At 57.2% G+C, this 24,892-nt stretch overlaps 4 protein-coding genes across 4 annotated transcripts; 3 read left to right on the top strand and 1 right to left on the bottom strand.

The window, feature by feature from the left end:
• Positions 1-2,892: 2,892 nt before the first annotated feature.
• On the top strand, positions 2,893-7,379 carry LOC131125681 (potassium voltage-gated channel subfamily A member 2). Its single transcript, XM_058067470.2, has 2 exons — positions 2,893-4,785; positions 6,813-7,379. Exon 1 carries the CDS (start codon positions 3,005-3,007, stop codon positions 4,649-4,651), a length of 1,647 nt encoding a protein of 548 aa, XP_057923453.2. The 5' UTR covers positions 2,893-3,004; the 3' UTR covers positions 4,652-4,785; positions 6,813-7,379.
• Positions 7,380-7,482: 103 nt separating this feature from the next.
• On the top strand, positions 7,483-11,443 carry LOC131125683 (CCR4-NOT transcription complex subunit 2-like). Its single transcript, XM_058067472.2, has 15 exons — positions 7,483-7,612; positions 8,455-8,587; positions 8,658-8,730; positions 8,802-8,949; positions 9,016-9,222; positions 9,296-9,375; positions 9,446-9,571; positions 9,643-9,773; positions 9,852-9,975; positions 10,051-10,207; positions 10,283-10,344; positions 10,413-10,462; positions 10,541-10,641; positions 10,711-10,855; positions 10,923-11,443. Exons 2-15 carry the CDS (start codon positions 8,468-8,470, stop codon positions 11,007-11,009), a joined length of 1,611 nt encoding a protein of 536 aa, XP_057923455.2. The 5' UTR covers positions 7,483-7,612; positions 8,455-8,467; the 3' UTR covers positions 11,010-11,443.
• Positions 11,395-14,097, top strand: LOC131125704 (calcium-activated potassium channel subunit beta-4-like). The gene is made up of 5 exons (XM_078791230.1): positions 11,395-11,551; positions 11,934-12,121; positions 12,401-12,571; positions 12,996-13,123; positions 13,186-14,097. Exons 1-5 carry the CDS (start codon positions 11,395-11,397, stop codon positions 13,469-13,471), a joined length of 930 nt encoding a protein of 309 aa, XP_078647356.1. The 3' UTR covers positions 13,472-14,097.
• ptprb (protein tyrosine phosphatase receptor type b) lies at positions 12,897-24,207 on the bottom strand. Its single transcript, XM_058067411.2, has 40 exons — positions 23,960-24,207; positions 23,561-23,861; positions 23,041-23,160; positions 22,829-22,972; positions 22,474-22,731; positions 22,137-22,403; positions 21,956-22,072; positions 21,750-21,896; positions 21,570-21,687; positions 21,350-21,495; positions 21,002-21,268; positions 20,871-20,929; positions 20,595-20,799; positions 20,430-20,527; positions 19,137-19,302; positions 18,943-19,073; positions 18,725-18,872; positions 18,384-18,653; positions 18,165-18,319; positions 17,947-18,097; positions 17,773-17,873; positions 17,536-17,701; positions 17,193-17,474; positions 16,839-17,117; positions 16,625-16,774; positions 16,418-16,551; positions 16,212-16,345; positions 15,995-16,101; positions 15,814-15,919; positions 15,670-15,750; positions 15,591-15,608; positions 15,410-15,491; positions 15,261-15,351; positions 15,106-15,182; positions 14,905-15,039; positions 14,717-14,839; positions 14,332-14,495; positions 14,125-14,260; positions 13,944-14,055; positions 12,897-13,862 (listed from the first exon to the last, which is right to left on the bottom strand). The coding sequence occupies exons 1-40, from the start codon at positions 24,026-24,028 to the stop codon at positions 13,816-13,818; spliced, it is 5,862 nt and encodes a 1,953-aa protein (XP_057923394.2). The 5' UTR covers positions 24,029-24,207; the 3' UTR covers positions 12,897-13,815.
• Positions 24,208-24,892: the final 685 nt, after the last annotated feature.

Here is a 24,892-nt window from a genome sequence, read left to right on the forward strand (position 1 = left end):
GAAACGCCGTGGCTGACACGCACGTCGCTGTTGCTTTAAGAGCACGCATGTGACGCCTTCATTTGATGACAATGAGACGGGAAGCGAACACGTGAACACTCGAAGCACGTCCTTCACGTGCACACACACACACACACACACACACCTGATTGTGTGTGGCGGTTGTTAGTGGTTACCTGTCGCCATGGTAACCGCCTCCATCCTCGCCGGCGGCGGCGATGAGTACATCTCTCCGCGGCTCCCACGCACACGCGCAAGCACGCAGGTCCACCTGGTAGACAAGAAAGAGGGAAGGAAGAACCAACCAGGCTCCGCCCCCGTGCTCGTGTCCCAATATGGCAGCCTCGCTTGAGGAACTTTGTGATGACATCACGTTGAGTGTGTGTGAAGCTCTGATTTCTGACTGGACCTGAACTCACCGCCTGTCAGCCCGCATTAAGGCGCGTTTGTGTCAGGCCGCCCCTGCGGGGGGAGGACGCTGCACTTTTGAAGGAAGTCCGTTTGATGGCGGACTCCTTTGTGTCAGCCGATCCCCGTGTTGTTGTTTACAGCCCCGCTCCCGCCTAATCCACGCCATCGTCACGCCACGCCTCCCTGACAGGAGCAAAGGACGGGATGGATGCAGCACTCCTGCTTTCTTTTCCTAATCCCACCGCGGGCCAAGACACTAACCTTTTAAATGGGTCAGTGTGTGTGTGTGTGTGTGTGTGTGTGTGTGTGTGTCTCCCCAGGGGGCCGACCCGCCAAGCAGCACAAAGACCACTCATGGGCGAGTGCATCACGTATATACGTGACACATATTCATATACATAAATATATACCATGTGTATATATACATACTATACACGTAATCAGTATGGAAGATTTTTTTTCAATCAAAAGGATAAAAATAAGAATATGAATAATGTGCTTAATAATTAAGTATTAAATAAATAATAAATTGAATAATCAGAATTTAACAAATAAATAAAAATGTATATTCTGGATTTGTGTGTAAAGAAAAGAAAGGGAGGCCCTTAAAAAGTAATTATAATATGATATATATTATTTTGTTAATAATGACATACTGCACAGGAAAACATAGAAATATATCATAAATAAACATATGAGGTAAGTTTCAACCATTGTGGACATGAAAGACATAAATAGATATTAATAGAATAAATAAATCATGTACGTAAGTAATGTCTAAATAAAGTAAATATCAATAAACATCTTGTGTTGTACAAGAGAATTTGAACCCCCAAGCAGCTGTATTAATATACACTAAACAAATACTGGACCAAAAGAACCTCATTACACTTGGATGTAATATACTTGGTGTCAACTGGGGTGTACTGTGTATGTCATGAAGGTACAGTGCAGTAAAAGTACATATTGCTGTGTACTGTGTATGTCATGAAGGTACAGTGCAGTAAAAGTACATATTGCTGTGTACTGTGTATGTCATGAAGGTACAGTGCAGTAAAAGTACATATTGGGGTGTACTGTGTATGTCATGAAGGTACAGTGCAGTAAAAGTACATATTGGGGTGTACTGTGTATGTCATGAAGGTACAGTGCAGTAAAAGTACATATTGGTGTGTACTGTGTATGTCATGAAGGTACAGTGCAGTAAAAGTACATATTGGTGTGTACTGTGTATGTCATGAAGGTACAGTGCAGTAAAAGTACATATTGCTGTGTACTGTGTATGTCATGAAGGTAGAGTGCAGTAAAAGTACATATTGCTGTGTACTGTGTATGTCATGAAGGTACAGTGCAGTAAAAGTACATATTGCTGTGTACTGTGTATGTCATGAAGGTATAGTGCAGTAAAAGTACATATTGGGGTGTACTGTGTATGTCATGAAGGTACAGTGCAGTAAAAGTACATATTGGTGTGTACTGTGTATGTCATGAAGGTACAGTGCAGTAAAAGTACATATTGGTGTGTACTGTGTACTATGTCATGAAGGTATAGTGCAGTAAAAGTACATATTGGTGTGTACTGTGTACTATGTCATGAGGGTACAGTGCAGTAAAAGTACATATTGCTGTGTACTGTGTATGTCATGAAGGTATAGTGCAGTAAAAGTACATATTGCTGTGTACTGCGTACTATGTCATGAAGGTAGAGTGCAGTAAAAGTACATATTGCTGTGTACTGTGTACTATGTCATGAAGGTAGAGTGCAGTAAAAGTACATATTGGTGTGTACTGTGTACTATGTCATGAAGGTATAGTGCAGTAAAAGTACATATTGCTGTGTACTGTGTACTATGTCATGAAGGTATAGTGCAGTAAAAGTACATATTGGTGTGTACTGTGTACTATGTCATGAAGGTATAGTGCAGTAAAAGTACATATTGGTGTGTACTGTGTACTATGTCATGAAGGTATAGTGCAGTAAAAGTACATATTGGTGTGTACTGTGTATGTCATGAAGGTAGAGTGCAGTAAAAGTACATATTGGTGTGTACTGTGTACTATGTCATGAAGGTACAGTGCAGTAAAAGTACATATTGGTGTGTACTGTGTATGTCATGAAGGTATAGTGCAGTAAAAGTACATATTGCTGTGTACTGTGTACTATGTCATGAAGGTACAGTGCAGTAAAAGTACATATTGCTGTGTACTGTGTACTATGTCATGAGGGTACAGTGCAGTAAAAGTACATATTGCTGTGTACTGTGTTTTAGAAAGAGCTCATTGAGAATAAAGCCTTGTGTGGATTTGATGATATAAGATGATGGGCAGTGGGCGGGGCCAACGTAGCCTTCCGAGCATGGTGATTGGACACACAGAGATGAACGCGTGGAGCGCCACAAAGAGGTGGGGGGATGGTGAGGGGGCGGAGCGACGGGGGCGGGAGGATTGTTCCTCCAACGTTCTCACTCCACTTTGGACGTCTTCTCCTGGCTGACGCGCACGAGCGGAGGACGGCGGTGCGGGCGCGCTGAGACGTGACGATGAGGATGAGGATGAGAGGAGATGAGACATGAGAGAGTGAGACGTCACTGAGATGGAGGTCGCCTTGGTCAGCTTTGAGAACGGAGGCGCCAACAATGGAGAGCAGCTGGACTTGGTCCAGTCCGGACTGGTGGAGGACTTTAGCAAAGAACTAAACACACGCGGCGGCGGCGGCGGCGGCGGCGGGAGTCCCGCTCCTGCTCCTCCTCCCCATCCTCCTCCTCCTCCTCCCCATCCTCCTCAGGGAGCGTGGAGGATCAACGACATGAACAGCACGCTGAGCTGCAGCGAGAACACCATGGACGCGCTGCTGCGCGCCGACCACAGTCCACATCTGTTCGACGACGAGCTGCTGGACTTGGACCTGGAGTCCGACAGCAACGAGCGGGTGCTCATCAACATCGCCGGCCTGAGGTACGAGACCCAGCTGGGCACCCTGAACCAGTTCCCGGACACCCTGCTGGGGGACCCGGCCAAGCGGATCAAGTACTTCGACCCCCTGCGCAACGAGTACTTCTTCGACCGCAACCGGCCCAGCTTCGACGGCATCCTGTACTTCTACCAGTCGGGCGGCAAGATCCGGCGGCCCGTCAACGTGTCCATCGACGTGTTCGCCGACGAGATCCGCTTCTACCAGCTGGGCGAGGAGGCCATGGAGCGCTTCCGGGAGGACGAGGGCTTCATCAAGGAGGAGGAGAAGCCGCTGCCCCAGAACGAGTTCCAGAAGCAGGTGTGGCTGATCTTCGAGTACCCGGAGAGCTCCAGCCCGGCGCGCGGCATCGCCATCGTGTCCGTCATCGTCATCACCATCTCCATCATCACCTTCTGCCTGGAGACGCTGCCGGAGTTCCGCGACGAGCGCGAGCTCCCGGCCACGAGCCGGCCGGACAACGGCACGGCCGTCCGGCCCTCGCTCACCTTCAGCGACCCCTTCTTCATCATCGAGACCACCTGCGTCATCTGGTTCACCTTTGAGCTCTTCGTGCGCTTCTTCGCCTGCCCCAGCAAGTCGGAGTTCTCCAAGACCATCATGAACATCATCGACATCATGTCCATCATGCCCTACTTCATCACGCTGGGCACCGAGCTGGCCGAGCAGGGCCAGGAGCACCAGAACGGCCAGCAGGCCATGTCGCTGGCCATCCTGCGCGTCATCCGCCTGGTGCGCGTCTTCCGCATCTTCAAGCTGTCCCGCCACTCCAAGGGCCTGCAGATCCTGGGCCAGACCCTCAAGGCCAGCATGCGCGAGCTGGGCCTGCTCATCTTCTTCCTCTTCATCGGCGTCATCCTCTTCTCCAGCGCCGTCTACTTCGCCGAGGCCGACGAGCCCGAGTCGCACTTCTCCAGCATCCCGGACGCCTTCTGGTGGGCCGTGGTTACCATGACGACGGTGGGCTACGGCGACATGAGGCCGGTGACGGTGGGCGGCAAGATCGTGGGCTCGCTGTGCGCCATCGCCGGCGTGCTGACCATCGCCCTGCCCGTGCCCGTCATCGTGTCCAACTTCAACTACTTCTACCACCGCGAGACCGACCAGGACCAGTCCTCCCTCAAGGACGAGCCCGCCTCCCCCGAACTCAAGCACGACCAGGACTCGGCGGGGGGGCCGGAGAAGAGCGACGTGAAGGCCAACAGCACCTTGGACCTGAAAACCTCCCTGTACGCCTTCTGCCTCGACACGCGGGAAACGGACCTGTAGGGTCGGGGCGCCCGCCACCTGTACATATCGCCGCCGGGGCCCCCGCCGGCCCGGCGCGTCTCTCCTCTCAGGTTCCGTCCCAAAACCTCTCTTTCCCTCCGAGGACCGCCGCACGGACACGTGACTGCGAGCAGGTCAGTGGCACGCGTGATGACGTCACGGGCGACTTTCCTTCTGGGGTGGAGCGGGGGGTGTGGGGGGGGGTGTGGGTCCACTTCCGGTCCACTTCCTAACTGGGCCGAGTCCTGCAGGCCCGTTGCGTAAGCGCAACAAAAAGCGTACATTCACGTACATCTGGACCCAGTGGACCAGAACAGGAAGCGCACCTCGGCCCGCCTCTTTCATTACTTTCATGTCATTTCACGCCGTAATTGCTCGTTTCCATGGCAACCCACGGGAGACAGATGATGACAGTCCTTAGCTTCTTTTTTTTTTGCCCCTCAACGCACCACAGATGGATGCTAATCACCTACCCGTGTACGCCAACGTATCGAACATACGTGCAGCCGCACACGCTAACCTACGCCAACGCGTTCCTCACGCGTTCACCATGTCACGTGTTCGCCTGAACCCACACCGCTCACCGACCTCCGCGACGTGCCAACCCCGCATGCTAACCAAAAGAACACAGCTACCGCGTGCTAACCAAAACAACACGCCAAGATGCGCGTTCGCTCACACGTATGTCGTACAACACGCCGACTCTCACGCTGACCCGCACGTACAGCACACGCCAACTCCTGCAACACATTCAGACATGTTGGCTTGCAGGCATGAAGTGCAACACGCCAACCTCCACAACAAGACAGCGCCGCGTTAAGCACACGCTAAGGTACGGGGAGCAGGCCCGGCGTTGGCGTGGCGTGCCAGCGTGTCCTCGAAGGGCGGGGTCATGGGTCATGGGTCATGGGTGCAGATTAAAAGAGGGAAGGATGCGGTGAAAGCCGCGCCAGTGATGGACGTCTCCTTTGGATGCTCACACTAAAACTGCCAACGCTTTAATCCTCACTTTACTTCCATAATCTCACGCCGTGCACGCCATTCATAGAAACACGCACACACACGCCGCACCGCTTCATAAGTGCATGAGCGCTATCACGTGCACACGCGTGTTCTTAAAGTGTCGAGCAGCAGAACCTCAAAGCCAGAGATTAGCGCCAGTTACTTCCTGCAAGTCCACAGGCCGGCCAGCGCTGGAGGCGGGAGAAACGGCGCGAGGAGGAAGTTACGTAACACAACGCACGCGCACGTGCACACGCACGGGCGGTCCTCCACGCACACAAAAGACTGAACCGGACAGGTCAAAGGTTATCTGTTTGTCAAGGTGGACAACGGGCCTCGTGCGCGGCGTGTCGTTAGCGTGATTAGCAGTCATGTTAGCTGGGGTCACGGCGACGCCAGCGCTTATGTAAGCTAATTGTTTAGCTGGCAGCTAGCTTGGTGAAGCTTTGAATTGTTGGCATGATGCTCCTTCAAGCCACACGCACGCACGCACGCACGCACGCACGCACGCACGCCGCAGCGCCGTGTGACACACGGTGACGGCGCCGATGCGTAAATGATGGCGGCGTGCGCTCATGTGGAAACGTGCACGCCTCTTTGTCCGCTCCTTTTCTGCTCCTATGCTTCCTTTCTTGGCCTCCTTGGAGCGTGCACGAGCCACGGGCACACGTGCACGCCGACATTCACGTGAAAGGTCACGGGCCGACCCTCGTGGGCGACTTCGGGAAAGATGCGGGTTCCGGCGGGCGGCATGGCTAGCGCGTGCCAAGGCGCCATCTTCCAGGCAAACGTGCCACTAACACAGCGGCGGCTTCTCGACCCAGGGGTCAGAGTGCACGACCCCCCGACAGGAGCCGCAGCGCCACCCGCTGGCGAGGAAGCGGCGTGGGCGGCATGGGCGGCATGTCAGGTGCGAAGGAGGGAAGCCACATATGCTGCTGGATTATGGTCCAACTTAATGCCTGACAGCGTGCAATCATTCATAACCAGACGGGCGGCGGCAGGCGCATGCGGCCGCGCCATCTGCCGCAACACGCGGGATTAACTTCGAGGAAGATGGAGGGGGGAGGGGGAGGCACGCACGCCGCATGCACATCTGCAGTCAAAACAAGATGCTTTTTACGTGTCATGTGACTTACATGTGTCTGTTTCCCCGCAGAGTGGCTGACCTCTGACCCTTCACCTGCTGCACGTCCCACCTACCCCCTCCCCCTCCCCCCCGGACCTGTGTGCCTTGCAGCAAAGCAGCGGTTCCTTCTAGGTGGGGGAGGGGTCGCTGTGAAGAAAGACAACATGACAAAGAATCATCTTCCTCACTTCTATTTTTCTACCTGGGGAGGCCCCGCCCCCTTAAGCCATAGCCATCTCCCGTGTCCTCGTGCTCGCTGGCCTTTCGCTCCACGCCGACCGGGACTCGTGTGCATGTTCTTCGTGCATGTTTGGACCGCCTGTCCCTTTAAGAACCCCCCGACCCCCACGCCCCACTAAACACTTAAACACTGCCAAACGTCTGCAAAAGCCAAAAGTTTGTCTCGTGTTTGTTCTTTCAAATGTTATTTATGCAGAAAAAGATGGAATAAACTTCATGCAATTCCCGTCTGCCCTCATTCCTCTCACGGCCGCTTGATGGAGACATTTGGGTGTGCCGCTTTTCGCCACTAGATGGAGACATTACACGCTTTTCCTGCATTATTCTATTGCACGCTCATATTCTGTATATTGTACTATTTATGTATCCTACCGTACGTTTCTTCTTTATAATTCTACATCGAATATTATTATTAATATCATCATTAACAGAACAGAACAGCACGGACTAGAGTGGAATATACTAAAGTACCTACAGCACACAGTACAATAGAACAGAATGGAGGCGCTGGAAAGACTTCCCATGATGCTCTCTGTGTGGAAAGACATGTCGGCCATCTTGGTTTGTAGCGGTGCAGAAAGATTGATGCGGTAAGGTGTTTCTTTTAAACATTTCTTTTTAAACGTGCGTGTTTATCTGTGCCAGCTGCGCGTGTTCGTGACTACATCACCGGCAGTTCGTCGGCGTCTAGGCGGGCGAACTGTGACCGAAAGCGGGCATAACGAGGACGTTTCTCCCGCCAGTAGCCGACGTTGCTTTTTGTTGTTGTTGTTGTTCGAGCAGCTAGCAGACACAATGGGCCCACGGCGGAAATAAAACACGGCAGTCCTTGGTGCTGAACCGGGAACCTGTTTGGTCCCGATCAGTCCATTTGACAGTCGTCTTTGCTAGCTTCGGCGGATGGTTAGCAAAGCCGGTCGTGTTAGCTGCATTAGCCACCATGCTAACTAGCTCTCTTGTGTGCTCTTTTGGGAAAAGGCTGCTTCCTAAAGTCACTTAACTCGCCATCTCTGCATCGGACACCGAGCTACCCCCCGAACATCACCAACACGCCACGAAGCACCGTAGCAAGCCTGGGCCAGCATCAATGCTAGCGCTAGCTTCCCTGGCTAACACTTGCGGTGGCGGTATCGCACATCCATCCAAAACCAGCCTGTCTTTGTGAAAGTAAAGTCAAACACCGGAAACACCAACCGACGTGTATGACAGAAACGAGCATTCGTGATCAGACGTGAAGTTTGCTCACCTGAAAGCGCGGCAGAGGCTCGGCTAGCGCGCTAGCATGCTAGCGCGGACATGTTGACACCTGCCAGCCGTGCTCCCGCTGAAACATCTTTCTGGTGTCGGGCAGACATATTAGCTTGGCCACGCCCACCTCCTTGCGTCAGGTGAGCGCTCGGGCCAGCACTGTGACGTCATTGGTTTGTGACAGGTGACACACGGGCATGTTTGGTGCTAACCGGAAGAAGTTCATGGAGGGGGGGGTAGAGGGCGACTACTCTGACGAGTCCAGCCTCTACTACAGCCAGCAGTCTATGTTCGTCCCCCACCGCACCGACAAAGACGTAAGACGTTCGTTTGGAGGAGCCTGATTGGTTGTGGGACCGGCGCTTTGACAACCTCTTTCCTTTTCAGATGTTGGCGTCTTCCTCGGCGTCGTCGCCGGGTCAGCTGTCTCAGCTGGGGGCGAGTTTGTACGGTCCTCAGAGTAAGTCGCGGCGGTGTGCGTGGGCCGCAACAGGCCCCCGCTTTCGCCTCACTTCCTGTCCGTCTCTCCAGGTGCGTTGGGCTTCCCCATGCGCAGCATCAACAGCAGCGCGGCGCCGCCGTTGAGTCGAAGCGGCCTCAATCAGTCGGCCGGCCAGTTGTCGGGTCACGCCGGCACCACCAACAGCGGCAGCATGCACACGCCCCCCTCGCCGAGCAGGTACGCCCGCCCGCGCCCCTTAGCCGCCTGCGCTTAGCCCGCTCATCCCCGTGTCGCCGGCCGCAGGGGGATTCTGCCCATGAGCAGCCGCAGCGTCCTCAACCATAACCAGCAGGTGGGCGGGCCCACGGGTCAGCCAATCGGGATGGGAGGAGAGCGAGGAGGCGGGGCCGGGGGAAGGAGCGGAAGCATGGGGAGTCCCAGCAGGTCGTCGCCCAGCATCATCGGGATGCCCAAGCAGCAGCAGTCGCGACAAGCCTTCACCATCAACAGGTAGAACCTTTAACCTTTCACCTTTGACCTTTCACCTTGACCTGGACCGGCCCAAGAAGAGCGTGTGTGTTAGCATGTCAGGTTTCGGCGTGAGCAGGAATCCTGGCTTCAACATGAACAACTCTCTTGCCAGCAACATCTTCAACGGCACAGGTAAGCCCGCCTCACCTCACCTCCCCAGACCCGCCCCCAGACCCGCCCCCTGACATGCCCGTGTGTGCAGACGGCAGTGAAAACGTCACCGGGCTGGACCTGTCCGACTTCCCGGCCCTCGCAGACCGCAGTCGACGGGACGGGGGATCCAATCCTATGCCGCTGCTCAACCCGCTGGCCGGGCGGGCGCCGTACGGTGAGAGAGCTCTGCCAGCCGCGCGCCGGCGGTGCGAGCCCCATCGTGACTGTGTGCTCTGCCCCCTGCAGTCGGCATGGTAACGAAGCCGTCCAATGAGCAGTCGCAGGACTTCTCCATCCACAACGAGGACTTCCCAGCGCTCCCCGGGCCCAACTACCAAACGAAGGACCCGAGCGGCGCCGGCGAGGATGGGAAAGCGGTGTGTGGCGCGCCCGCCGTCCTCATGTCGCTTCCTGTCACTTCCTGTCACCTGACTGTTTTTTCTGCTGCCAATCAGAGTCTCAGCTCATCGGGGAAGCCCGCCTCCAACTCAGATGGTCCCAAGTTCCCGGGGGATAAAGGTTCCGCGGTGCAGAGCAACAACAACCAGCAGAAGAAAGGAATCCAGGTGCTTCCCGACGGTGAGGCGCGCACACGTGCATGCAAGCCGCGCCGCACCGCGCCGCCGTCCGCCCCCTCATTGTGTGCGTGTGCAGGGCGCGTGACCAACATCCCGGTCGGCATGGTAACGGACCAGTTTGGAATGATTGGCCTGCTGACGTTCATCCGGGCGGCGGAGACGGACCCGGGCATGGTGCACCTGGCGCTGGGCTCCGACCTCACCACCCTGGGCCTCAACCTCAACTCCCCCGAGTACGAGCTCGAGTCTCCGCAGCAACCCCCGCAGGGCAAAGGTCGCTCACACTCGCTGTTCTCCTCTCCCATCAGGAATCTTTACCCCAAGTTCGCGTCTCCGTGGGCGTCGGCGCCGTGTCGGCCACAGGACATCGGTGAGTTGAGTAATCGGATGGAACCGCGCTCGCCTCTGACTTGTCCTTCTGTCTCCGCCCCCTCGCAGACTTCCACGTGCCGTCAGAGTATTTGACCAACATCCACATCCGGGACAAGGTAGGCCCTGGCGCTGGCGCTGGCCCTGGCGTGCGCGTCCGCGTCCACGAGTGTTCCACGAGTGTTTGTGCTCCGCAGCTGGCCGCCATCAAGCTGTCCCGATACGGCGAGGACCTTCTCTTTTACCTCTACTACATGAACGGCGGCGACCTCCTGCAGCTGCTGGCAGCCGTTGAGCTGTGAGAACCCCGCCCACTCCCGGCCCGGCGCCACCGGGCGGCGTACTGACTTCCTGTCTTTGTCCGCAGCTTCAACCGGGACTGGCGCTACCACAAGGAGGAGCGCTTGTGGATCACCAGGGCGCCCGGGATGGAGCCCACGCTGAAGACCAACGCCTACGAGAGGGGGACCTACTACTTCTTCGACTGCCTCAACTGGAGGAAGGTCGCCAAGGTGACCACGTGCACACACGCACGCATGCGCACGGGCACGGAATGCTAACGTTCCTTCCGCCTCTCAGGAGTTCCACCTGGAATACGACAAACTCGAAGAGCGACCTCACGTTCCCTCCACTTTCAACTACAACCCCGCCCAGCAGGCCTTCTGATTGGCTGTGGCCCAGCTGCCTGCCAGCCTGCCCGCCTGCCTGCCATTGGTCTATGGGACCGACCCCTCCTCCTCGTCAACTTCCATTTCCTGTTCCGACGGTCAGGTCACTGCTCATGAAGGAGGACGAAGGATGTTGTCAGCCGACAGGAAGCCTCACTCTGTCGTGTTTACGTCTACCCGGCAACAACGGACAGGCGCTCAAGGTTCTTCCCAAACGTCCCGACATTCCTTTCGCCGGCACCACAGGGATTCTGACGCTCAGCAGGTTTCCACGGAAACCGCCACAGAGACGGTTGCCAGGCAGCCAACTTGGTTACCGTGGCGACAGCTGGCGGCAGCCATGCCTGGGACACGCCCACAGAGCCATGTGACCTGGACTCAATATGGCAGCTAGTGTTTTCATAGCAACAAATAAATATTCTGTTAATGAAAGCCGGGAGTCCTGCCTCGCCTGCTTCATCATCATCATCATCATCATCATCACGGTCGCCGCTTTGTCCACACGGTGGCGCCATGTGTCACGTTGCGGCTTTGCTACACGTCATAACATCCTCTGCTCAGTGTTGATTGATGTCATGTGATTTGATTTGCCGAGGATGGAGGACGCCATCTGTCGTCGGCACATCATTCACCGTCTCAGCTGTCACATGACAGTCATGTGACAGCTCCAGCAATCAATACTGGCCCCGCCACTGAGAGGATTATCTCCAGTGGAACATGGACGAGGGCCGTCAAATGAAAGCTCTGATATGTAACAACAACTTCCTGTGTGTGTGTGTGTGTGTGTGTGTGTGTGTAGGTGAGAGAGGCTGGCTGGGGAAGGGTGGTGGTGGGGGGGCAACAGGACTCAGAGCACCCGCACTTGGCGCTCCTCTTCCTCCTCCTCCTCCTCCTCCTCCTCCTCCTCCTCCTCTCCATGCAGACAGAGGAGTGCGTGTGGAGGCCATGGCGAAGACGCGTGTTTCGTTGGAGTACTCCGAGGCGGAGGATCGCAGCATCCGGTTGGGATTGTTCCTGATGGCGTGCGGGGTGCTGAGTCTCTTCATCCTGGGATTCTGTTGGCTCAGCCCCGTTCTGCACAGCCTGCACAGCACGAGCGCCAACTGCACCGTGAGATCTTCTTCTTTCACCCCACATGATGTTCTTCATGCATTATCCTCTCCCTTTACCTTCATGCAATGTGATCTTCGCTCGACACGCTCTTCTTCACCATCATTCTACCTACTCTTGCCTATTCCTCTCCTACTTTACCTTCATGGAACATCTTCTTTGCCTTCATGCAGCATGATCTTCTGTACCTTCATGCAACATCATCTTAGTGTTGTTGACTGTTTGCCAACCCCAGCAGGCATTTCCACCATCATGTGCACTACCTGCTCCCTCCTGTAGGTGGTGTCGGTGCTGCGTGCGGAGGAAACGTTCGAGTGCGTGTTCACGTGCGGCGCGGCCTGCAAGGGGACGTCGCTGTATCCGTGCCTGCAGGTCTTTGTCAACAACTCGGAGTCGTCGTCCTTATCGCTGCTGCACTTTGACGAGCAGCAGCTGCTTCTGAACCCTAAGGTACCGCCCACTTTTCGTTGCACGCCACCAGTCCGACACTCAAGGTCACAGAGGTCCAAGATGTCAGCGGCCTGACGAGGCTGTGTCGCTACGGCAACAAGAGTAAATATAGAGACGCTGCGTCATCCGTGCTGCTCGGTCGCCACGGCGATGAGGGGATGTCCTGTGAAGCATCCTGCAATGACCGAGCTGCGCCCACTCTGACGCCATCGTGTACACACACACACACACACACACACACACACACACACCCTCGTCTGCAGGTGGGCGGGGCCTCTGAGTAATTGTTCCTCATTACTGAAGTCATTTCCTTCTTAATCACTACATTTGTTACGTACACGTTGTGAAGTTAAAAATAGAAAAGGCCTGCTGAGAACCAAAGAAAGGTTAGTTATGCTGAGCGTGTCCTGTGATTGGTCCGCAGTGCTCGTACGTGCCGCCGTGCGAGCGTGACAACCAGAAGAACCGCGAGAGCGTGCTGCGGTGGGAGGAGTACTTCGGGCGGCAGGCGTCGGGCCAGAGCTTCACGTGCTTCTTCAACCAGCACAGGAGGTGGGTGCACACGTTCGGCCGCCGCGCACGGCCACAGGAAGCTCTTCTCGCTGTCGTTGCAGGCCCGACGACGTGCTGTGGCGGCGCTCGCACGACGCCAGCGTGCTGCTGCACTGCGTCCTGTGGCCCGTGGCGGCGCTGCTGCTGGGCGCGCTCATCGTGCTGCTGACCGTGTGCGCACGCTCCCTCGCCGCGCGCGCCGAGGCGCTCCAGAACAGGAAGTGCGCCTACCATCCGTGGCGGGAGGCGACGACCCGCTGCCTGGGCAAACCCTCGGACCCCAACTCTGACCCGGTGCTGCCGTCGCCGTCCAGGCCGCTGTTCTCGGTGCGGCGCCGAGAGCGCTGACGGCGGCTTCCTGGAGTAGCGTTCTGAGATGTAGCGTCACATGACCCTTTGGACACCTGCTCTTCAGCACTTTTAACTCAGGCCACTTCCTGTTTGTCTGTCCTTGGCTCCGCCCTCTTTCTGCACCATGTGACCAGCTAGCCTGCAGTGCCTCGCCTTTGAATAAAAGCCTTGCAGGCATTGGGGGATACTTGTGAAGTACTTTAGTCAGGTGGTGCACCGTGTACATTGGCATGGAGGTGGGAGTATATTTACATCAGGTGACATCTTAAATAGGAGTGAAATATCATTTGATAAAATAGAAAAATAAATGTCTCTTTCCTTGCTAGCTAGAGGCGGCGTCTTCATCCCGCCAGCTCGCGCACGCCCAGCGCCCCCGTGCGGACCAGCTCTGGAGGGCAAACAACAGCGGGACATGTTGACATGGTTGCCGCGGCGATGGCGGGATGCAAGCAGGCGGGGGACTTCTCACCACGACACAAGTCCGGGTCGAAGTTCTCGTAGAGCGGGCTCTCCTGCTGGCGGCGATGCTTGCGGGCTCGGAGGACGTCGCGGACGCACTGGTGCAGGAAGGCGTACTGGTTCTGCCACAGGAAGCGGACACGCTCAGCGCGCCTGCGCCGCTAAGGAGGTGTCTGGGGCGGGGGGCTCACCTCGGTCTGGACCATGTGCTGGCGGTGCAGGCGCAGTTCGAACACGCAGCCGTACAGGTCCACGCTTCCTTTGGCGTCCAGCTGCTGCAGGACCCGATCCAAGGCGATGAAGGTCCCGGTGCGCCCCACGCCGGCGCTAAACACAAACATGGTGTCCGTGCTGAGAGGGGACGGGGTGAAACGTGCGGCGAGAAAAACGGGGCCAACCTGCAGTGCACGACGCTGGGCCCTGCGCCGGCCAAGCGGTCCACGAAGTCTCGGACGGTCCTGACGAACTGGACCAGCGAGTGCGTGCTCTCCGGCACGCCGTGGTCGGGCCACACGGTGAAGTGGAAGTGACGCAGCAGCCGAGGGAGACCGCTGCCGCTCTCCTGCACGGGGGGGGCGGAGTCATAGGCGTTAGGGCGCACGTGGCGACAGAGGGCCGAAGCACTGCAGCTTTTTGCTCAGCATTTCTGGCTCCTCCCCCAAGCCAAGGAGACCCATGATTCGGGACCGGCTGGGAAGAAAGACGGTAGTGCCTCGGCCCCCACGGCAGGAGTTTGACACCCCTGCACGAGGGTGAAGACGCGGCGCGTGCGTGACCGCTCACCGACGTGATCCTGAACTCGCGGACGGTCCACTCGGGGAGAACCGCCTCAGACGTCATCTGGACCACCAGCTCCCCGTAGTACAGCGCCTCCTTGTGGGCGGGCCAGTACTGCTCACACTTGACCTGCACGAGAGGCGGCGTCACATGGAAGCGATGGCGTACCTGACGGAGGCAAAGGCAGCACGTACCCGCCCCTTTTCCACGCACTGCGTCACCATGACAACGGCGTGGACGCCATGTTCCCACACCATCCTCCAGAAGTCGTCCTTGGTTCCGGGGAGCGGGCCCTGCGTGGCGATGTACTCGCGCCGGAAGCTGTGACCCTGAGCGGGGCGGAGTCAAGCAGAGTGAGAAAGGGGCGTGGCCCAGTGAAGTGGGAGGGCACGTACAGGAACGTAGCTGGCGTTGATGTAGTCCGAACACGGGTCGTCATCCAGACACGACAGCTTCACGCGGGTGGAATCGTCTGGAGGAACAGCGAGACACGTGTTAGCGCTCCTGGTGGGCGGAGCCAGCGGTCGGGACCGGCGGGACGCAGACGCACATGGCAGGATGTTGTTGTAGCGGTTCTTTGCGCGGTTCTCGGGCAGACGCGACACGTCCATGGTCTGGTTCCGGCCCACGTCCTTCAGGTCCTGGTGAGAGTAAAGTGTCAAGCCACGCCCCCTGGCTGTAGACTCCGCCCACTCCTACCTCAAAGTCCTCAGACAGCAGGAAGCCGGCGTCGGCACGGAGTTTCCCCACGTGAGACTCGAAGTGGCACGCCTTGATGGGGCTGCAGGCACGCATGCACGCACGCACACACGCACGCACACACGCACGCGTCAGGAAGGAAGTAGGAAGGAAGTAGGAAGGAAGTTGGGATCGGACTCACCTGGTCACCCGACGAACGCTGCCACGGAACACACACGTGTTAGTCACATGTCACACCTTAGTCACACGCACACACTGACCTCCTCACGGCGACGTACATCCCTGCATGGGGCACCTCCTTCCACATACTCATCCTCATCACCGGGCTCTCCTGCGCCGCCCTGATGAACACAACCGAGTCAGAACCGGAACCAGAACCAGAAGCGGGGCTGAGGGACACGTACACTTTATGAAGTCTGTGTCGGTACAGCAGCAGCGACACCGCCGCCACCGCCACGCCGAGGAGGAACACGGTGGCGCTCAGGCCCTCCACCACGCCCCCTAGTGGCTCTGAGGGGAACCACACGCAGGTCAGGGAACAGTTGTGTGTGTGTGCGCGCACGTGCATGTGCACGCATGCCTCACCTGTGAGTGTCCTGAGGGGTGCGGACAGGTAGGTGTCGCTAAAGAGCGGCTGAGGAAACTCTCTATTGTTTTCATCAAACAGTCGAGTGTACGCCCGCACGCTCAACCTACACACACACACACACACACACACACACACACACACACACACACACACACACACACACACCTTATCTGTGGTGGCACGGAGGAGAAGTTGTACTTCCTGCCTGATTACCTGTAAGAAGTCCCGGGTTTGAGCGGCCCATCACAGAGGTGTCCGTATCCGTGGCTCAAGATGGCGTCGTGGTGGTAAGGTTCACAGGCCCCTCCCAGACGGTCTCCTCCGGCCCCCAGGTTGACCTCCACCACCTGAGCGACGCCATCAGCTGGCTTAGCTTTTACTGTGAAAGGACTTTTGTGTTTAGCGTCAAGGAGCCTGACCTGGGCGGCGTTGGCGTCCTGCGGGCATCGGTTGAGGAAGTAGGCGGTCTGGTAGGCCCGGACTGAGGCGTTGTGGATGTAGTGGCGGTACGAAGGCAGAGGGTGGCGCTGCTCCGGCAGCAGGACGTCACCAGCTGGGGTTTTTGTTTTGACAGCAGCGTTAGCGTCAACGTGACAGGAAGTCAAATAAAAATGAAAGCTCAGCACCGTCAGACTCGGCGGCGATGATGGCAAAATATCGCACGGCGCCATTGACGTCGCTGAACCAGGAGCAGTTGAAGCGAAACAAGATGGAGGACGTCGTCACCTTCGACGTCCTCTCGCTCACGGTCAGGCCGGGGGGCGGGGCCGGCGGACCTGCGAGCAAAGCCGTTGGTGAGACAGCCCGTCCATCAAACGGAGCGTGCGCGTGCTGACTCACGGGCGATCATGGTGGCGACCGTCTGCGTCGCCGGCGGACTTGTCTGCCCCAAGGACGACACTCGGACCGCCACCGAGTACCTTCGGAAGGCGTCCAAGTGGTCCAGCGTCACCGTGGTGACGGCCCCCGCCAGCCGCAGCCTGGCCATCGGGTGCCCGTCGTCACGGCGATGACACTCCACCTCGTAGGAGTCCAAGTCGGAGAGAGGAGGAGACCAGGAGCACGACACAGACGAGGAGGACACGGGGACGCAGTGGACCGCCCTGAGGGGGGCCGGACCTGTGGGGTGGGTGGAGTGTAAAAGTATTGCTAAGCATTGTCACTAAGAAATAGAGATGCTGAGGCTCCACCCACTTGTCGTGACACCTCTTTGGATTGGTCGGCTGCTGACGCCGGGCCCACCCATCACCCCGCCCCCGCTGACCGTTGCCACCGTGAAGTTGTAACGTCGGCCTGGAAAGGTCCCGCCCACCAGGCGGCTCGTCAGCTGCGTCCCGGTGATTGACAGGCGGTCGGGTGGCGTCCACGCCACGGCAAAGCCGTCATAGTCCCCGGAGGCGGGGCCGGCCCAGGACAGCTCCAGCGTGTCATTGGCTGAGCCTCGCTTGACGGACAGGTGAGTAGGTGGTTCCGGTGCTGGAAGGAAAGGGTGACAGTGGCTCGTCCGGAGGAAAGTCTTACTTTTGCTTCGCCTTACTTGTGCGTCCCAACGTGGACGCCCGGTTGCTCAGCTCGCCGCTGCGTGTGACAACCTCGGCGCGGTACCGCCTCCCGGGGGTCAGGCCTGTGAAGGTGTGACTCCTGTGCTCCGTCCCCAGCAGCTGAGCCCCCACGGTGACTCCGGAAAGGTCACACAAGGTCACCTGAAATCAACACGGACGCTCTCGTATTGCGAGGAAGCGCAACCCGCTGCCCCGCCGACGACCTGACTCACCTGGTAGCTGCTCCGCCTCCCCTCCCCGTGCTGCCAGCTTGCCGTCAGCTTGTCCGTCTGGCCGGAACTTTCCAGCTGCAGCCGCCGGACGGGGGCCGGCTCTGCAGGCGGGGAAATGAAGAGTTCAGGACAAAAGGAGACAAAAGCAAAATGGACGACGACGTCCGCACCGACCCGTCCTGGCGAGCACGGAAGACTCGCTGCTCAAGTCCCGACTCCAGCTGATCACCTGCAGGCGATAAAGTCCTCCTGCTCGCAGGCCCGTGAACACGTGGGCGTCCACGCCTGGGTGGACCTTGCCCGCCACCACCGGCGTAACCGCCACCTGCATTGTGACCTCACTCATTTAACCACACCCCTTTAGCCACAAAGGCTGATGAGGCTCCACCCACCTGATGATGCTCCCTCCCGCCCCCTGCGGCGACCTGCTCGTCCACGGCGAAGAGGGACAGGTCGTAAACGTCCACATGGCCGTCGGAGGCGTGCCAGGAGAAGGTCAGCGAAGACGTGTTGGCGGCGGCCGTCAGGTTGGTGACGGCGGCGGGCCCTGCGGCGAGACGTTTGAGGCGGGTTGAGTCCCAGGAAGTGTGCCGAGGTCCCGCATCACTCACGTGTTTGACCCTCCGCTGTGACCTCTGACGACTCCACGCCGCCACTCAGCGTCACCAGTGTGACACGGTACCACTTGCCCGCCGTCAGACCCGTCAGGTGCTCGCCGCGGCTCTCAGGCGAGAGCGTCCGATTGGCCTGAATGACGCCGGCGGCGTCGCTCATCAGCAGCGTGAAGCCGTCGTACACGCCCACCGGCCCCTCCCATGTGACGGTGAGGCTGTGGGCCGTGTGCTCGTTGTCGGCCTGCAGAGCGCTGACTCGGGCCGGGGCTGGAGGCGGGGCAGAGCCATCAACGACCATCCGTGTGAGACGCGACCTGCTCTGCGGTCCTGAAGCTCACCTGTGCGGCCGGACGCCATGTTGTTATTGGTTAGCTTGCCGCTACATGATTGGACCGTGACATTGTAGGCCTGGCCTGGGATCAGATCCAGGAAGTCCAAAGAGGCCACGTGTTTGGGCACCAGTCGGGTTTCCATCACAAATCCATCCTAGAGACAGGAAGTGACAGCAGGAACCAGGAAGTCTGACCTCGGACTGGGTCGAGGACGAGTGACTCACAGGAGCAGACAGCGAGGCGACGTACACGTCCACGTCTCCGTCTGCCGGCGTCCACGTGACCAATAGCCCCCCGCCGGGGTCCACGGGGTCTCGGCGTGGGGCCAGGTTCAGGTTTGTCACAGCGGCAGGAACTGGACAGGAAGCCACGATGTCAGGTCACCAGAAGTACAGACGTGGACCGCAAACACTCCTACCGGTCCGAGCCTCCGTGAACTGGGCCCTCTGGTTTGGTCCGCTGAACGTCGACACCACAATCTTGTAGAGCCGCCCCGGGGTCAAAGAGGACAGGCGGTGACCTCCAGCGTGGCTGTCCAGCGTGACGGCAGGAAAAACACGCGTGTCGTTGAAGAGTAATGTGACCTGCACACATGTGACAAATTACATGCTAGCTGAGCTAGGCTATGCTAAGCTAGGCTCGTCTAGTTTTGGGTATGATAGGGTACGCTATGATAGACTAGACTTGGCTAGGCTATGCTAGGCTCGACTAGTTTTGGGTATGATAGGGTACGCTATGATAGACTAGACTTGGCTAGGCTATGCTAGGCTCGACTAGTTTTGGGTATGATAGGGTACGCTATGATAGGGTATGCTATGCTATGCTATGCTAGGCTCAACTAGTTTTGGGTATGATAGGGTACGCTATGATAGGGTATGCTATGCTATGCTATGCTAGGCTCAACTAGTTTTGGGTATGATAGGGTACGCTATGATAGGGTATGCTATGCTATGCTAGGCTAGGCTCAACTAGTTTTGGGTATGATAGGGTACGCTATGATAGGGTATGCTATGCTATGCTAGGCTCGACTAGTTTTGGGTATGATAGGGTATACTATGATAAACTAGACTAGGCTAGGCTATGCTATGCTGTGCTAGGCTCCACTAGTTTTGGGTATGATAGGGTACGCTATGATGTGCTCTGCTAGACTAGGCTACATTATGCTAGGCTATGTTATGCTAGGGTAGGGTATACTAGGCTATGCTATGCTCAACTGTTTTGGGAATGATAGAGTACGCTATGATATGCTATGCTAGACTAGACTAGGCTATGTTATGCTAAGGTAGGGTATTCTAGGCTATGCTATGCTAGAGTAGACTAGGCTAGGCTATGTTACGCTAGGGTAGGGTATTCTAAGCTATGCTAGGCTATGCTATGCTATGTTACGCTAGTCTAGGGTATTCTAGGCTATGCTATGTTACGCTAGGGTAGGGTATTCTAAGCTATGCTAGGCTATGCTATGCTACGCTAGTCTAGGGTATTCTAGGCTATGCTAGGCTATGCCAGAGCAGCACATAAAACAGGGAATCAGGGAATGATGGGAGCAGCCTGGTTTCTTCAGGTATGTATCAAGTAAAGGATGGAAATGCTATTTATGTTTTATTTTATAATCATCATCATATCTGTCCTTGAATGAAATGAAACCTCAGGTTGTAGCATCCATCCAAATGGAACAGTAACCTGAAGAAAGGAGGCTGTACGTCCACCATACCTCATAGTGGTCCACGTCTCCGGGGGCGGGGCTCCAGGTGACGGTCAGGTCACATGATCCAACGTTGGTCAGCGACAGGTTGGCCACGGCGGCCGGCACTGAGAGAAAAGAGCAGAAGATGCTGGTCAGAACACGTTAAGAACACGCCAGGGATTTGCGACTCACGCGTGCGCCCGTCTGTCGACACGCTGGTGACGTGGCGCCCGCTCCACGTCTCCACGGTGACGGTGTAGAGCCTGCCCGGCGTGAGGGACCAAAAGGCGCACTCGCTGCGTCGGGCCGCCACAGTCTGGTTCTGCAGGACGCTGTGGTTGTACGAGATCAGAACCACGTAGCAGTCCAAGTCTCCGGCCGCATGCCGCCAGTACACCTGACACAGGAAGTGACATCAGAGCACGCCAATGCTATCGGCCCGTGTATTTGTTGTGCAAGCTAACAGACCTTGAGGAAGTCCTCCCTCGCCGAGTGCACGGCGGTGGGATTCTGCACGGCGGCAGGTTCTAAAAAACGGAATGTTTGGTCAGGGCTGAAGCGGCACCGTGAAACAGAGCAGGAAGTCACGCGGGGCCTACGTGTGCGCGCTTGAACTCGGGTGGCATTTTCCAGGCTGCCGCTCCTTGTTACCACGACGACCGTGTATAGGCGCCCGGGCACCAGCGAGCTGAAGGAGCACTCGGGCGGAGAGGAGCGTGACACGGCCAGCGTGTGGACGTTGAGACTCCCGTCCTGAAGGCGGACCAGGTAGCTGTCCACCACGCCCGCCGCGGGACGCCAAGACGCGTGCAGCGTGTCCGGCCTGCCGCCGTTGACCACGGTGACCTCGGCGACAGATGCCGGGGCTGGAAGTAAAGATGGCGACAGGGATCAGAACAACCAGCAGGGGGCGCAGCAGCGTGACCCCAAGGACATTCTGGACGTACCCGTTCTTCCCTCCAGGCTGGTGGCTTTGGACTCCACACCCCCACTGACCGTGACGGCCTGCAGCCTGTAGAGGGCGCCGGGCACCAAGCCCGCCATCAGCAAGGAGGCGGAGCCAACTGGAAGACTGTGGTTGTGAACGGCCACTCTGGGGAAGATCACAGGGACACACTAGCATGTTTGCTAGTCTTTGCTAAGCTAAGCTAAGCTAAGCTAACACACCCGTCCTTGAGAAGCACGACTTTGTACGAGTCCACATCTCCACGTGGTTTTTCCCAGGACGCCTGCAGGCTGTCCACGCCGACGCTGCGTAGCGTGACGGCACTCAGGGCCACGGGAACTGGAAGCAAGACGCTCGTGGTCAGCAGGGGGCGCTGTCAGTCAGAAGACAAAATGGGCAACCTGTGTATCCGTCCACAGACACGGACGTGCTGGCCATGCCGCTCCTGGTCGTCACGGTGATGGTGTAGCGCCTCCCAGGGGTCAGGACGTTAAATGTGCACTCCCTCATGTTGGGCTCCACCTCCCTGGTATCCATGGCGACGTCACCTACAGAGCCACACGCTGGTCAGAGACGTGGTTGGATGTTGCTCAGAGGGAGTGGTTACCGTGGCGAAGAGTCAGCAAATAGCCGTCCCGTGACCCAGAGGGGGCGTGGCTCCACATGGCGCTGAGGGAGGTTTCGTCTGCGTGTCGGATGTGCAGGCGGAGCGCCGGCGCCGGAGCTGTTGAGTTGGAAGGCGGTTAGTTTTCCCACCATGTCTGACGCCATGCCAACGCCGCTCTCACCCGTCCAGCCGTCACAGCTGCTCTCGGCCGCCACGCCGCCGCTCTCCACCCTCAGCGTCGCTCTGTACCTTCCCCCGGGAAGTAGCCCCGTCCCGGGGAAGGTGAAGTTGACGGCGTCTTTCTGAACGACGGTGCTGGCTAATTCCCGGGCGCCATCGTAGAGAAACAGCCTGTAGTGATCACACCCACCAACAGGGGGCGTCCATGACAGCAGGAGACCCCCGAGCGAGGAGGGGGCCAGGACGAGGAGAGAAGCCGGCGCCGGGGCTGCGTGCCACACGCGTACGGGGTTAGGAAGTACTGTGAAAGGAGGAGGAAGCAGGCATCCCGGGCCCACCTGTGCGTGTGCTGATCTCTGATTGGTTGAACAGCTGGCCGCTCAGAGAAGTCACCGTCACCCGATAGGCCGAGCCAGGGGTCAGCTGATCCACGCCGATCCCCGTGGCGTCAGGGGGAAGACTCAGCTCGCGTGCGCTCGTGCCGTTGGAACGCAGGGAGACGACCAGCGCGTCCAGGTCGCCCTCGGGCGGTTCCCATGACAACCACAAAGCGGTGCTGTTGCTGGCAGCTGTCAGGTTGGCAACGGCAGACGGGACTAGAGACGAAACATCATTAGGCTGTCGTCATCCTTCCTTCCTTCCTTCCTTCCTTCCTTCCTTCCTTCCTTCCTTCCTTCCTTCCTTCCTTCCTACCAGTCTGAGCCTCCACGGTCGTGCTGTTCTGCAGGCCTCCTGCCTCCGTTGCCACGGTAACATTGTAGCGTCTCCCCGGAGTCAGCCCGACAAGTGTGTGCTGTGTGGCCGTGCTCTCCAAAGTCTCGTTCATCAGCATGTGGGCTAGCGGGAAAGGGGGGGGGGGCGTCAGGTCACATGACTTTGTGGAACGTGCCATGCATGTCACGTACCGGCATGTCCCCACAACAGCAGCCTGAAACGCTGCGTCCTGCCTGGGCCTGCCTGCCAGGAAAGTCCCAGGCTGTCACAGGACCTGGAGGTCACCCCCAGGCCCGCTGGCGCTGAGGGGGCTGACACACACACACACACACACACACACACACACACACACAATGAACAAGCTGCAATAATCATCTGATATCATTGCACTCTGCTGCCCCCCCGTGGTCATTGGCGGCTGCAGTTTTGGAATGAAAAGAAACATTTGTAACAAGGTTTAGTTTGGGCGTAGCGGTGTCAAAAGGTCCTCACACACCAGAAGAACAATGAAGGACAGGAAATGGCGAGTGAGCTCAGCCCAGCATGGAAACAACTTCTGTTGTGGACGCCCTCCAGCCTGGACCCTATCGCCGCCCGCACACTTCCTGTTGCTAATCAGAGCTCGGTGGCGAGCGGAAGCTGCTGGAGCCCAGGAGACGTGCGGCCATGTCTGACTGGAAACATGGTTTGCAAACGCGGCTCAGAACTTACTGGTGTGGGCGGTGACGTTGGCCGCCTCCTGGCCGCCGCCGGACTTAACCTGCAGCAGGTAGGCACTTCCTGGTTCCAGATGATGCAACCCACAGGTGAAGACTCCTCCCGCTTCGTCCTGTCCGTCGCTCCGGCAGTCGGCGCCATCGTCGCGGCCGTCCAGCGAGGTCACGGCGAAGGCGCAGCCGCGTCCGGGTGTGCTGAGCGTGATCAGCAGCCCATCCCAGCCGGACGCCACCTTGGAGACGGAGACGCTACAGCGGCTTGAGGGTTGGTCGGCGGCCTTGGAGCGGCTCAGACCCTGGCGGTTGATGTCATGTTAGATTGTTAGCATGCCAACATGTCCAAACGCCAACAGGGTGGCCAAGCAATGTGAGAATGGAGAAGGAAGGGTGGTACCTGCAGCAGCAGCAGCAGCAGCGTGAAGCCTCGCCAGCACCGACCAGTCCAAACCTGACGTTCCAGCATTGTGTCCCGCCGTGGCGTCCACCATAATCATCCACTCGCTCTGCTGGAGGAGTCCGGCAAACAGTGCCAGCAACACTTCAGCCTTTCCTGCTTCTCTTTGTCCGCCTCTTCCTGTCGGCCACTGGCGGACTATAAATAACACCTGAGAGAACCTTTCACTTCTTCTGCTTGGCCACGCCCCCCCCCCCCTCCATGCGTGCCGTTACACAACATAACACAAACCACAAGGCAGCCCCCTCCTTTTGGACAAGCCACTTCTTTAATGTTGCTTTGTGCCGACAAGCCAACACGTACACCGTTAGCATCACGTGCTCGGACGTTTAAATAAAGTTTGTCTTCATTTGGATAGAAGCCAACGATGACGATACAGTACTCCCTCGTTTGGAACCAATCAGTCAGGTATGATTACCGTACGTGGGCAGCTAGAGCAGACCGAAATATGCCAAATATGCTTTTATCAAGACGAGAGCCCTCCAGACATAGTATAACACCCCTATAGTCAGCTTCTATGCTAAGAAATACAGTACAGGTGAAAAGGCATAGTATTTCCCCTTTTTTGGATTTTACAACTATTTCAAATTTTCTTCTGGTAATATTCATTCATTCGTTTTCTACTGCTTATCCTCACAAGGGCGTGCTGGAGCCTATCCCAGCTGGACTGGTGGCCAGCCAATCGCAGGGCATGAAGCTAGCATGTTTTGGGACCCACGAGGAGGCGGCCAACATGACATCATTTTTCCTCAAAATATTACAAGTGACGTTTTTCCTCAATAAGATACGATATTATACATATATATACACATATGATACATTTCTATTTCTCTATGAATATTTGGAGATTATTGTCAGAACATTACAGCTGGC

This window comes from Doryrhamphus excisus, linkage group LG6, assembly GCF_037039965.1.
Source record: "Doryrhamphus excisus strain RoL-2023G ecotype Guam linkage group LG6, RoL_Dexc_Guam_v1.1, whole genome shotgun sequence".
NCBI classification, from domain to species: domain Eukaryota; kingdom Metazoa; phylum Chordata; class Actinopteri; order Syngnathiformes; family Syngnathidae; genus Doryrhamphus; species Doryrhamphus excisus.